Genomic DNA, 13,977 nt, shown 5'->3' with positions numbered 1-13,977 from the left:
AGGAGGGGAGCAGCTTGGCACAGAAGGTGGAAAAGTTGATGCCGCCCGCTCTGGCAGAAGGCGGCCAGCTCAGCGCCAAATAACTTGTAACGGGCTGCTGGCAGGAGGGGGCAGGGGTTGGACCAGCCAGCTCGCTCCCTTTCCCGAAGGGACTTGGCCAGCGTCCTCGGTGCCAGCAGAGAGCTGAGCCGGACAGCCCCGCGGCGAGGCGGGGGTGAGCGCTGGAGGCGAGCGCTTCTCCCCGTGCCAGAGGCACAGCCCCTCTCGCACGGCAGAACCCTGGGCCAGCAGCTGCGCCGCGGCGGAGAGGAGCCAGCGTCCCTCGGAGCCCGGCGGCGGCCGCCCCCAGCGCCGGGCGTGGTCCTCAGCATTCGCGCTGATAGAGGAAACGGCTGAGCTCAAGGAAGCAGATTGATTCACTCTCCACTGGCTGTACGGCTTTTACCATTCTCGGATATCTCCACTTTTGTCAGTTTGCTTGAATAAGCAGTAATTCTTTCTTCTTCTCTCATTCGGCAGGTGCTTCGCAGTGAAGAGAAGATAACTCAGAGAGACCAGGGATGCCTTGGCCGAGCAGAAAGAGAGACAAAGGAGCAGTAGCAGGTCTGTGCTGACATCCAAACTAATTTAGCATCTCTCACTTGAGGTTCCAAGCTATAGTGAAAGTACAGACAGTCATCTTAACCGTCTGTCTTTCAGAGCCTCACAGACAGCATTTCCTCTGTAAAAATGGGCTGAGCACCCATGTGTGACCGACACAAGTCTGCCAGATATATGATAGGGACAGGGATGTATTCTCAGCACAAAGCGATTAAGAAATGCAACTCGTGCCCATTTATGAAGGGCTTTCACATCCTGTGTGCCAGAGATGGTCAGTCAGAGTGTACCCAGTGTCGGGGCAGGAAGCTGCTGTGGTACCGTCCGCAGAAAAACAAAAAAGCAAAAACCTTGCACTTGAGGTACCATTATGTGGTGTTTAAAGCATAAGATGAAAAAATTGCACAGTTGGCTCATCCATGCCACTCACCTGCTCAGTTGACTCCAGCAAATAACCACCTTCCTACCCTTTAATCTCTTATTGACTGTATTTTGCTGTCTGGATCCTGGACAAACAGGGATCTAGACCGCCTCTGAACAGGAAGCACAGTGGAGGCTTCATCTAAGGTTTCCAGCTACTGCAGTAATTGAAATAGCTTGCTTTGCTGCTGAACTTCCCTGTTATTCACCAGACTCACCAAAATCAACTTTGTTGCCTGCAGCTGATTTCTCAGCAATTAATTAAAAAAAAAAAAAATCAGCTACACTTCATGTGAGCAACCCGGTCTATCCTGGCCTTTTTTTATGATTAACTATGACTATTCAGTTACATTGCTGCACACCACCACAACAACAACAAAAAAATCCTTATTTCAGATATAACAAGAAATACTCAGAAACGGTGGTGCATAATGCTGCTATCTTACCCATAGCATCTGGCGTGCAAGAAACTCCTATTGCAGTCAAATATCAGTATGTGAAATCAGCTTGGATGACTACAAATGTTTCAGCACCAGTCCTTCTCTGAAACAAAATGTTTTATCTGAAGGGGGGGGGTGTTTGTTGTTTCTTTTAAGATAAAAAAGAACCTGATGCTAAAATTGCCAAAACGGAGGAGGAGACTCCAGATAAGGAGGAAGAAGAGAAGTCCACAAAACCTCCAGCTGGGAGTTCCAAGTCAGGATGGAAGAACTGGAAGAAGACAAAAGACTCCGACTCCGGTGGGGAGGAAAGCAAGATAACATATTGTCACTGGCTTCTGAAATCAGAACCAGAGAGCAGGCTCGAGAAGGGAGTGGATGTGAAAGTAAGCACCGACACCCATCCTTACTCAGCAACGTACAGAAGCAGTGTCACTACTGCAGAGCATCAGTGCCTGAACGCAGAGTTATGGGATCAGACAATTCCGATTGTTTGCAATATTTACACTATTGTATCTTCTCAAAACCCATTTGTCTTCTTGGAAACAGAGAGACATAATGTCATTCTCTTCCAGGGTGACAACCTTGGGGTTTGATACTTGTAGTAAAAGAGGAAGTCAGGTCCTCAGGATGCTTAGCTGTTCATAGCAGGGGCAAGCATCCATTTCAGACTCTGCCTTTACACTGCTGCAGTGTTCCTCCTTTGTGAAGGCTTTTCTTTGGCCCCTGTGGGAACCGAAAAAATTGTGTCAAGTTTGTACTACTAGGAGCTACTAGGAACAAATGTTTGGGCACAATGTAGACATTGACACAATAAAGATCAGATTACCTCCTGAACTTAACCTGCATTTTCATTCCATTTGGCAGTTCAGCATTGATGACCTGAAAGCTCAGCCCAATCAGACAACCTTTTGGGATGGAGTAAGAAACTACCAGGTAAGGAGCACATGTCAAAGCAGGAGTCACTGAAACACCACTAGAAAAAAGGTGGCTCTCCCCACAGGCTCCTCTGCCTGAAGGATTTCCTTTGGAGGCCCTCTGCCTGTTTTTGCAGGTGCATTTGTCAGGAGTCAAAACTCCTGCCTCTAGGTCAAAGGTAGATTCAGGCTGGGTAATATTCTGTCAAATCATTCAGTTTTTCTTTAGCTTAGACCAGCCTTTATTTCCCTTAACACCTTAAGCAAGTCTGTACTTGCCCAAATACTGTGCCTTGTCTGTACAGCTTTCTGTCCCAGACTCTGCTGAGGAAATCCACGTGTACTTCCCCCCTATATATGATCTGCTCTGCTGCTGACAGCTAATGTTAGTCTTCTGCCATCCCTGAACGAGGGTGGCTGAGCTGCTTAATTCCCACATACGTCCTAACCAACAGGATCTTGCTCTTTATTTTTTACCCAGTCTTTTACCTCTTCTACCTGTTTTTTTACCTCTTGCTCTTTACGTTTTTTACCTAATTTCACTACAGCACAAAACATCTGTAGGAAACTTTATCTGAGCAGCTCTGAAGCACAGACACCTCTCACCTCTCTTGTTGTTAGTTTTTGTTCCTAGCTGCTTATAATGAAACCCTGAGAGCGCGATACAAAGAGCTCAAAGTCTCATGTTTACACCTGACAGGCAAGAAATTTCCTGAGAGCCATGAAACTTGGTCAGCAGGCCTTCTTCTACCACAGTAACTGTAAAGAGCCTGGCATTGTTGGCATTGTCAAGGTGAGTGCCTCTTGTTCTGTGTTTTGGGGAGAGGGGTAAGTAATAATCGATGGGTTCTCATACAGCTCTGCAGCCCTATTTGTGTCCTGGCACCAAAGGAGTGCAAACGTTGTGCAGTCAGAGCAGCAAACGAGGGCCTCTGGGCTCAGCAGCACGTATCTCAGCAGGGCTGACTCAGGCATCTTTCCCCAGAGAAATGGAACCAAGCTGCTGTTTTCCTGCTGACATTTCAGAGCTTCCAGACAAGCCAAGTGTTGCTCCACATTCTGATTAAAATGATTCACTAAATTCTAGTCAGCTGAGCCTGCAAGGCAGTGGTATAAAACCCAGGGCACAGAAAAGCTTTTTAAGAGGAGAACTTGTCACAAAGACTATCATCGTCTACCCGGTTTTCCTCTGTTGCGTGTGCTCCTTCCACACTGCTCTCCAAAGAGGTGATGATGCTTCTTTGACAGCCATAGTGTTAATGCAGCGCGTCGACCCAGGAAATGCAAAGGAAAAAAATAGATCTCACCGTTAGAATGGAGTTCAGGGAAAGCAAGACTGATTTTTGCACCAGGATTGTTCCTTACGTCTAGTCACAGCTTGCTCGAGGGCGTTTCGTACCCTTTGCTGACAACGGTTTTTAACTTGTCTCACATTCTTCTCCCCTTCTGCTCCAGATTGTAAAGGAGGCATACCCTGATCACACACAGTTTGATCAGAAGGATCCTCATTATGATTCCTCCAGCAGAAAAGAGAACCCCAAATGGTCCATGGTAATGTAATAAACTAAATACAGCTGCTTCAAGGTCTGTGTGCAAGCTGAGTGAAGGTAGAAGGCTCTTTGCATCATACAGCATATCTTCTTAAGCTCCTGTCCTGGCCTAGCCACCTTTTTCTCTCTCAAGAGAAAAATCCCATCCTGATTTTTTTCTCTACCTTTCCCCCTACCTCTTCCAGCAGACTGCCAAAATGTATCTCCCTAAATTTTCAGATCTGACTCGGATGCAGAGCTGACCTCCGTGCACGGCAGAATTCTGGGTTAGGAAAAAGAACAAACATCTTTAAGTACCACTCTCAGTCTAAAGCAAGCAGAGCTGTAGTTCTGAGGCTCACTAAATTATAGGGAAGTAACTGTTCACAAGCTGGCTGCATCCTGCAGCTTAGTGTTGTATTGTCTGTGACAACATGAATGTGTGTTGCCAGTGCACACTGCTAAGAGTCACGTAAACAAATCACCTGCCAGAAGTATCTGAAAGTTCTTTTAGCCTTGAGCAGGGAGAAGCTTCCGTACCATTATAAGGTTGTACACATCAGCTGTTTGCTTCAGTTTAAAAGCTTTATCCCCCCAAAGATCTTATGTGGCATCCGGAGGCTTTCTCCTTTTCCAACCGTGCTCCTTTGCTGCCCGTCACTTCCCAGGTGGATGTCCAGTTTGTGCGGATGACAAAGCGGTTCATCCCCCTTTCTGAAATCAAGGCTCACCACCTGGCCCACAAAGCAGATGGAGGCCCCCTGAAGAACATGATGCTCTTCACCAGACAACGTCTTTCCATCCAACCACTGACACAAGGTAAGAACCTTCTGCTCTGGACTCTCGGTGCTGTTCCCTCTGAGAGGCAGCCCTTGCTCAGAGAACCTGGAAGTTCCACTTATGGCTTTTTCTTCCTTACCTTTTCAACGCAGAGGAATTTGAGTTTGTCTTGAGCCTGGAAGAGGAAAAGCCACATTAAGAAACTGACAGCAGCACAGCTTCCCCCCAGCCCGCCGTTGCCTCCTCCTAAACCAGCGTAATTCTCAAGTTTACTTGCTCAATCGCAGCAACAAGAACATGCCTGCACATGATTCGCAGCTACACGTCCCTTATTCTGACACACTGTTATTTTTGCTTATTTTTAAATAAAGCCTTTTAGAATCAATTGCAGCTACTCAGTTTTTAATAGTGGAGAAATCTGCAATTTTATCTCTTGAAGGACGAAGCAGGTACATCCTCCTTCAGAATGTTTACTACAGAATCCTGTGCAGTTCCAGGTACTGCAGAGGGACATTTTTCTGCAGAAAGGTATCACTAAGCTGATGTCTAGAACAAGACAATTTAGATGTATGTACGCATCCAGCCCGACTGCTGCAAAGCAGATCACAGTTAACTCCCTGCAGGTACAAACCTTCCCATATTATTTTAGTACTGACATCAGGGAAATAGAAGAAAACAGAGCTAGCTTGCTAATTTTTAAGCTACGTGGGTCCTCTACCAGCACAGTTTCTAAGCAGTGACATAGCTTAAAGACCAAAAATTTATAAAAGTTAACACAGGACAAACTCCTTGAGCACATTTGGAGGACTGCACAGTATGGTACTAAAGAAAAATGTCTTAATATCATAAAAAGAAAAAAAAAAAAAGGCAAAACCAGACCCGGGCCAGGCAATATAAACCATATCAGACAAACTCATGCACAGCATTTGACAGCCAGGGCTGGCTCTTTTTAATTGGAGAGACAAAAAACCCAAGTTTTAAAATACAGCCATTGAAAAGACGACGAATTAAGAAACATGTAAACACAGCAGAGGCTTAATTACAGGTTGCACTGCTTGGTTTAGTACTGGCACACTCCCCCCTGCCTGACTCTGCCTGGGAGAGAGGGAATGACCCGAGTACTGAACAGAACCACCCAGCTCAGGGGAACACGACTGCTCAAGTGGCAGCTGCCCCTCACCATGCTAATGAAATGCTTTTCTAAAGTACCTTGTCCTGGAGTGACTTTATGCTTCAACTTCTCTCTAAAAGATGCTCCGCACATCTGCTCCACCCCAGACAAACAGAGGGCCTAGTGGGTAACAGGTTGAACGGTCCGTTTAGATGAAGTAAAAATTTCTAAATTCCACAAGTAGGGACACAGGTAAGAAGGGCACAAAGTAGAAAAAAAAAAAAGAACAAACAAACCTGACCCAACGTATAGGCTCATGCACCTTTTCCAAGTAAACCTTCCAGAAGTGATGAATGGATGTTTAATAGAAATCTCACTGTCTTGTCAGACAATTATCTTACACCCAGTACTGATGCTGTTCGGCCAGTAAACGAACTGAATGCAGAAACATCATCCATGGGGTTTCTTTAATACCACACGGCCTACACTCAGGAATAGGCGAGGGGAAAAAGAATTGTAGGTGGGACGGGAGTTAAGGGAAAGCTAGAGGGCAGGTAGGGTGCTGCTGTGCTCAGCCTAGCCGTGGAAAGAGTCAGCTATCCCCAGAGGCTCCCACCGGAGCTGCTCCTGTCTCTAACGGGCCATGGCACAGGCAGCTCCCGCTGCACAGAGCGGGAAGTAGAGCGAGTGCCAACAGCAGCACCCAGATTCCTCTGCCACGCAGCAGCAGGTTACCACCCCTTGCCCTGGCGTAACAAGGGAGTTGTCTAAAGTAAGCTTTTGCTTCAGTCTTAGGAAGACACGGCTCCAGCCCATGGCACAGACTTCTCATGTAAAGAAAAGCAAGCCACGTCTTCACTATTACAGAGCAGAAAACATGGTGTGACACAAGCATTCAGCAGAGATGAGATCATTAGTGTCCTCTACAACACAGCGAGACTGTCCAGCTCTACTTAAAACCACAACCTTACACGTGGTGAGTAAAAGATAACTTACTTTGGCAAGCAGAAACACACATTTATCACTGAAATACAGTAGCTGTCTTATTACAGAAAAAGCTCCCCTTCCCACCCAGGCCCCACTCCCTCCACCAGCACTGTTCCACTAAACAAAGCAGAAGATACTTCCATTTCTCAGCTGCAAGACAACTGTTCTACATTCAGCTGTAGGAGAGAGGCAGAGGACGTTCACTCCAGTCAAAAGGAAGCTGGTCAAAACCCTAGCAAGCCACAAACTCATAGGGAAATCCAGACACATCCCACTTGCTAGAGCTCATCTCCCAGCATTTTGGGCAGGCTCGTCTCTCCCTCTGGTAGGAGGTCTAACCACCTGCCTCCTTGAAGGGCATCTAAACAGGATGGATATTCTCCAGACTCAGTCAAGTCTACAAAGCCACATGTAATTTTCAATGGAGGAGTGACTCCCTTCTGGGAACGCTCTCATGATTCTACTTAGCTGAAGACTAAAAGAAGCTTATTTTAGAAAAGAAAAAACCCGCCTTCAGGTTCTCAGTTCATGGCATAGCCTCAGACCTCACTGGTGATTTCAGCTCAGGCTTCAGGATTGTGTCTCTGGAATCAGAGAGCTCTACCACCTTCCAGCTGCTGCTTGGCTTCACCGAGCAGCACACACAGGCCGTGAGCTTCTTCAAAATGATTGCATCCGCTTTCTGTCCTTATTAATCCTCATCCTGCAGGTACGAGGGAGCGAACAAACCAATACATACGTGTTTCAATACTGCCTCTGTCCCTACTACAAAGCCTGCTCTGTCACAAGGACACAGACACGAGCAGGGCAGCGTAAGCCCGCTCCCACAACAGTCCCCATTTATTTCTCACCTTCCAAAACTCTTCTCTAGACCTCCCAAAGCTTGTCTGCCTCTGCTCTGCAGCAGCAACTGGAACCTGTATGCATGCAGCAACCAGAGAGACTGAATCCCAGGGGCGCTTGGGCTGTTGGGATAAGACTAGGAAGATGCTGCTTTTGGCCAGGAGCCTTCCTGCCCCCACTTCTTGCCCACCCAGCAGCATTGGGACTGTCACCGCTCTGCCCAACCTGTGTCACCTCCCGCTGCACTCACACGCCTCACTCCCTCCTCCCAGCCCCACTCCCCGCCCGGACACAGCCCGGCAGTCGGGAGCTCCACGGCACGGACACAGCAACACGCCTGCTGCCCGTGCTCCACGTGACTCCGTGGCAGTCCCAGGGCTGAGTCAACTACATTACACAACTGTTTGTGACAAGGAATCCGACACCAGCATGAAGAGGAAGGGGAGGCAGTGAGGGGATAACGCTAAGCAACTTCAAGTAGGCCGTGCCTCAGTCTCTGACTCCCTCCTCTACCTTCCAGCTAATCCCTGTGTCATTTTCCCTCGTGAAGATTTCAGAAAGGCAAGAAAAATATCCATCCTACACAGCCCCGAAGCAACCTCCACACCGCCGGGAAGAAGCAGTGGATTTGGCCTTCACTTGCTCTCTCCCTCCCCGCTGCCACGCTGACAGTGTGTCGGGGCAAGGAGGAGATCAGGCAGCTCCGCAGCCTCCGGACACGTGCCTCAAAGCAGCCGACCCCAGAGGAATGTCGTTAATTGGGGAGTGCTGAGGTACCTTCAACTCCGCACCACCAGTGCTCCAGCTTTGCCTTGCCCTCCCCTCCCCTTCCCATCCTACGAGTCCTTTGAAGAAAGGAATTAAGTCAAAAACGGGTATTTATTTTCATGAAGTCTCTGAAGTGTTTTTTTTTTTCTTCCTCCTCGCTGCCGTCCCCAGCGGCTCGGCAGGAGCCTTCCTCTGCGCAGCCTCTCACTGCCGGCCGTTGTTCTCTGCAGGCTGGCTGGGGGTCTTGGCCTCCGTGTGCGAGGACGTCCCCTCGAACCGCTGTGAGGCGATGGCTGCTTGGTGGGACATGCTCTTCCTCACGATGTCTCCTTTCCGCCAAAGCACCACCTCCTGCAGTAACACAGGCTTGTCAGGGCTTGAGACCTTCTCCTGGCCCCACCCAGACCCAAAGGCTGAAGCAAGCTGCCAAGCAGAGGCCTCACCACACAGCCCTCCTGAAAATTTGGGTAGAGCGCTTCTCCCCAGGATCTCAGCACACAGAGGCAATCCACTGCACATCCAGGGCAGTTCTCTGTTGCTGCTGTCTACCCCATTGGAATCGATCAGGTGAAGCACAGAAGCTCCACCACAGGGCAACAGAGAGGACAAGAAGTCCCACCTTCTCCATGCATCCCCACCACCACACACACGTGGACCGTTCCTTCTAGACTGTCTTTGCGCACCGATTTGTCTCATCCTTATGGATGTTCAGTCAAGATCATGATTCTCCCCCCCAAATTCCCAGAAGGTCCTTATAACAATATCCCAAGTGACGGTCTGCAGGTCCAAGAAGAACTAACAACTCTGTTTCTCACCTGCTGTTTAAAGTAGCGTCTCTCTTCCTCATCAATCAGCACCAGATTGAGGTAATAACGCACTGAGAACTTCTTATTGATGTCCCTCATCGTTGGAGTCAGCTCGTAGCCAGCCAGAAAGAGTCTGATGGGAATGGACTCCCCTAGAAAGTGGCACAGAACCATCAGCACAGACAGAATGCACAAATACAAACTAGGAGAGCACCAGCAAAACAAAAGCTCACTAGGCTTTGTGACCATTCCCACAAGTGGAGTAAGATGAGCTAAAAGACCTTCAGAAATAAGCACACATGGTCCACAGCCAGATCCTGCCCCTGCTGACAGCTATTTCATCACCACTTTATCAGCACAGGGCTCATTTGTGACCTGCATCAAGACAGCACTGCAGCAAAAACAATGAGTAAGGTGACATTTTCTCTGGCAGGTGACTCTGCTGGGCAATGGAACTGGAAAACAAGTGGCACAGGAGCTTGGCACAGAGCTAGAACACCATCTTGCTGCTCCAAGCTGCAGCAATGCCAGCTGGTGGCCTGTGCCAATAGTGAATTTACACCTATTTCTGGTTCTGCCACTGCTTCATCAAAAGAATAAAGTCATTGCAACTCATTTTGCCTCACTTCCCCCTCATCCTACCAGCGAAGGAAGGGGATCATATTTAATTACCTATGCAAACTGCCGTGAGTCTGACAGTGAAATAGGATGCACATACTACTGAGCACACAAATTCAGCTGAAGATACAGCAGGACTCATATTCCCACCCCAAAAAAATTCAGAAAAAGATTTCTGAAGGGCTCATCTGCCTTCTCACCTCTCACAGGTGCCCCATCCATGATCTCATATTTAGCTATTGTGTCATTCTCATGATATACGTTGGGTCCAGTCCCCGTTGTTTCTCTCTTGATGATATCTATCTCCATGTGTTTGATCTTGATTCGCACCAGCAGGAAGTAAATCTTTCCAACAATCACATCTTTTAAATGATACCTGGCACAGGAAGGAAGAAAGCACCACAATCAAACACTGCGCAGCAGATCAGGACTCACACTGAAGAGCAGGAATGTGCTCGTCAGGCACTCCGCTCTCCTCCACGGCCCCAGCTTTAAATTTCAGATGGCAGATCAACCACCACCTCCACTAGGCTGCTGTAAACAGCACTTCATCTTTCATCCTCTGGTCTTTCGGAAATCAGCAAGAACACAGAGCGCAATCAGATAAATTAAAAACAGAATTTCAGGCTGAATATCTGCAAGAAACCCCTGCAACAGCAAAGCCTCCAAAACCTGATTTTTTTAGGTCAATTAAAACTAACCCAAATGTTACACTGCAGGGAGGTTTGCTACCATCAGCTGGGAAAGATGCAGTAAAAGTAATTTAAAAGAGCCGTTTCCAACTTTTGTGCCTGAATTAAGCAGTATTCAGCTGTATTGCCTGGTAAAGAGCAGATGTTATACTTCGAAGACACCTGAAAATACTGATCATGCCAAGGATACAGGGAATGTGAAGTTACTGCAAGAGCCTCACGCTGTGCTCCAAGCTCGGTAAGCCACAGCCACTGCTTCCCATCCCTGGTGCAGACAGCAAGGAGAGGAACCCAAAAACCCACCACCGGGATCCAAACTGCCTGCCAGCCTCACTGGAGCAGAGCAACAAAGAATCCTTCTGAGGATCACAACACAAGACACGTGCCTCAGGCCTCCAAACCAAGCTGTCCCCTGTAGCAGATCGTTCCCCACAGCCACACAGATCGTTCCCCACAGCCACACAGATCGTTCCCCACAGCTGCTCTTGAGACACTCACTTGGACTTGTTATACTCGAACTCGATGTGTAGGCAATCCTCAATCCCCACCTCCATCTTAATAGAGGAGTTGAGCTCTGGGTAGGTGCTCAGGGTGTGCACAACTATGTCCATCTCCTTCACCACATCGTTCAGTCTGCGGCTGACAGTTGCTCGGAGGAAATACCTGCAAGGAGAGTCCCCCTCCTGTTAGGGCTGAGCAGGTAGCAACGGGGAGGAAGCAGGGAGGGACACGGGGCTGAATGGATTGCGTGGGGCTATCCAAGCAGCCTTACTGGTAGCCTGCTCCTGGAGACACCATACCCCACACGTTGGAAAAGGCAAAAGAGGAATTTTCAAACAGAAAAGCAGACTCTTCTAAGGCTTTTCTAACCCTTCATGCATTTGTGAGCCTGAGTTACCTAAGCACCGTTTTGGGGATCTGAGTAACATCTTGCACATGTTCAAACCACTGCCCTTTTGCATGAGATTAGATCACACCAGTCTCCACAGACACACCTCTTTCTGCAGATCTCAGAATTTTCCAACCCCCCGCTTCAAAGCCAGTGACTGGATTTCAAGTCAGCTGGAGTGCCTGGATGTGAAATACAGTTTGCAACACATGAACAAGATAGAAGCTAGGCATCTGTTTGCATACAGAGCACAATTAAAGTTGACAAGACTGATTACAAGGCAGCAAAAATGTCCCCATTGGAGGCTAAAGCAAACAATTTACTTTAGTTTTTGGATTACCAAATAAATTAGAAAGCATGTGGTTGATTCAGAAGGGGCTGATTTCTCCTGTCACTTAAATGGGGCAGAACAAGTTCCACAAAGCCTGATGCATGCTTATAAAAGCAGAGCCCCCAAAGACAGCCTTTTACAGCTCAGCCCACCAAAATGCATTTGGAGTTCCATTAGAAGCTTGCAAGGACTTCAGCGAAGGGATGCTGCACTCCGGTGTCATCACAGTAAATATCATTACTTGCACACCACACAGAACCAAGAACTGGGGTCACCAAGGGGAGGAGACTCACCGTAACTTCACATTCTGCCCCGTGTAGGACTCGTAAGGTTTTTCCACATGAGTGAATTCGAAGTCAAATGTCTGAGATTGAGTGAATTCACCAGGACGGGCCAGGTCTTTCACCAGAGACACGAATTCATGGTGGTTTCCTCGGTCATAGTAGAGTTCTAGGAAGACACAAGTCCAAGTTAAGCAGTGACGCTTAATCCTGCGACACAGTGGGGAAAGACAGGAGATTTCACAGCTCTCTTGTCCAGATCACTACTTCCTTCGCCCCTGTTCAGAGAACCTACCAGGGGAGCTGCAGCTGCAGCGTGCTGTTTGTTTGCTGCTCTCCATCAGAGCCAGGTGCTGGCCAGTGACAAGGGAAGGAAAAGAGCCACACAGCCTCACCTACTGCACCCAACCAGGAACTCGGCTTGCCTTAGTGTGGGTCACCTATTATCAACAGTAATTACATTCAGACGGTTTGAGAAGAGGAGCCAGCAGCTCATGCAATCCCTTGCAATAATTTTCTACACAATATTCCAGGCCAAAGGCATTGCCACTGTAAAGAGAGGAAGAAACACCACTGCTTCTCTGCAACAGCAGTGACAGAGCAAAAACGAAGGGCTAGGAGGTTTCCAACTGTTTATGCTTGTCCTTTGACAACAAAAAGAGTTCTGAGTGGTCTTGATTTGCACCAGGGAGTAAGTGTGATGGTGGAGATCCTCACCCACTCTGCACAAAGCCAGGGTTCAGTGCATGGCTACCAAGTGTGCAGGGAGGCAGCCGAGTCCACCAGCCCCTGGAGAACGCACTAACGGCCACATGAGCACCGACGAGGGAAAAGAACTTGCCTTTGGAATCCCCGTTCCAGCCAGCTCAAGTAACCAGCACGGTCACATTGCTTCAGTTTTCCCCCCAACCTTCTTGCATTAGCAGGAAACAACCGCAGGTTTCCTCATTTAATGAAAGCAAGCCTCTCTACACTTCCACAAAGTTTTTTTCCCTTAAGTCAAACCAACAGAAACTTAAAACTCTGCAATTTGCATTAACAGCTCTGTATTACGCATAACCATCAATGAAACCTGCCCTTCCCAACCCTGCGTGTGAGCTGTGTGACTACGAGACACCCACGCAGTCCTTCTAAAAGGTAAAGCCGTAGCCAATCTGATACGGTGAGATGAGGAAACACAAACCCAAGTCATCAGACAATCACACTCACACACAAGTTCACTGTCAGCACTAAACTGTGCAGAGGAGGCTTCTGAGAGGTATCACCAGCGTTCAGGAACTGCAGCGAGACTCAGTTCTCTGCTCCTTGAGATGCACAATGAGATTTCAGCTTTTTGTTACTTAAAGCCTCCTGTTTCTTACACCCCTTTGCTCACCTTATCTCTATAATGGGCACTACAGCACCCCTCACTTACGCAGAACAGCGAGTGCCATCAAGCCCTTTAGGCCAGGCAGACAGGTGACATAAATAAACCAACTCTCTCTTGCACTGAATACATGTCCACTGAGATGAAAGTGCTTGTTGATGTGACAGGGCGAGGCCACGTGCCACATAAAAAGAGGAATATATCGTCTGCCCACACGATGCAGGAGGCAACAATCGAATTTAAAGCAAGGGGAGGCAAATGTCAGCACACCAAGTTCTCTGCTACCTCGGAAGGGCACAGATTGGCACACTGCAGCCTTAAGAGGAGGAAGGATTGATGTTTCCCACACTTCAGAAGACATTAGCATGTCAAACAGGTATGAGCTGTAATTTCAGGTTTTCAGAGCTATAAAGTTTGCAGCTGAAAAAAAATAACCTGCCAACGTTTTGGCTCAGGACACAGTAACAGCAGGAAAACCAAAATCTTAAATGGGTTCTGCGCTCACCGGAGACCACGCGGGGCACAGCGATTGTGGTCAGGACGCTGGTACCCAGTGTGGAACAGCCATCTACCCTGTGACACATCACTCCTTTACAGCTGTC

At 48.1% G+C, this 13,977-nt stretch overlaps 2 protein-coding genes across 4 annotated transcripts in view; one reads left to right on the top strand and one right to left on the bottom strand.

Moving 5' to 3' along the window:
* THYN1 (thymocyte nuclear protein 1) overlaps window positions 1-5,065 on the top strand; it is a 5,329-nt gene extending 264 nt beyond the window's left edge. Inside the window, exons 1-8 of one of the 3 annotated variants that reach the window (XM_026863650.1) lie at window positions 412-432; window positions 520-603; window positions 1,614-1,843; window positions 2,325-2,393; window positions 3,075-3,167; window positions 3,830-3,925; window positions 4,572-4,722; window positions 4,836-5,065. In XM_026863650.1, the coding sequence (XP_026719451.1) occupies window positions 561-603; window positions 1,614-1,843; window positions 2,325-2,393; window positions 3,075-3,167; window positions 3,830-3,925; window positions 4,572-4,722; window positions 4,836-4,882 (729 nt within the window). In that variant the 5' untranslated portion in view covers window positions 412-432; window positions 520-560 and the 3' untranslated portion in view covers window positions 4,883-5,065. Of the gene's footprint in view, window positions 1-411; window positions 433-516; window positions 604-1,613; window positions 1,844-2,324; window positions 2,394-3,074; window positions 3,168-3,829; window positions 3,926-4,571; window positions 4,723-4,835 lie in introns of those variants that run through there. The other 2 variants (XM_026863649.1, XM_026863648.1) reach the window with 2 other exon arrangements.
* Window positions 5,066-5,599: 534 nt separating this feature from the next.
* Window positions 5,600-13,959, bottom strand: VPS26B (VPS26, retromer complex component B). Its single transcript, XM_026863576.1, has 6 exons — window positions 13,881-13,959; window positions 12,022-12,178; window positions 11,007-11,171; window positions 10,017-10,192; window positions 9,208-9,350; window positions 5,600-8,743 (listed from the first exon to the last, which is right to left on the bottom strand). Exons 1-6 carry the CDS (start codon window positions 13,957-13,959, stop codon window positions 8,597-8,599), a joined length of 867 nt encoding a protein of 288 aa, XP_026719377.1. The 3' UTR covers window positions 5,600-8,596.
* Between the last annotated feature and the right edge of the window lie 18 nt (window positions 13,960-13,977).

The sequence above is a fragment of the Athene cunicularia genome, assembly GCF_003259725.1.
Source record: "Athene cunicularia isolate RWA chromosome 24 unlocalized genomic scaffold, athCun1 chr24_part1, whole genome shotgun sequence".
Lineage (NCBI taxonomy): Eukaryota > Metazoa > Chordata > Aves > Strigiformes > Strigidae > Athene > Athene cunicularia.
The sequence above is the reverse complement of the archived record's forward strand: the minus strand, read 5'-3'. Positions and strand labels throughout refer to the sequence as shown.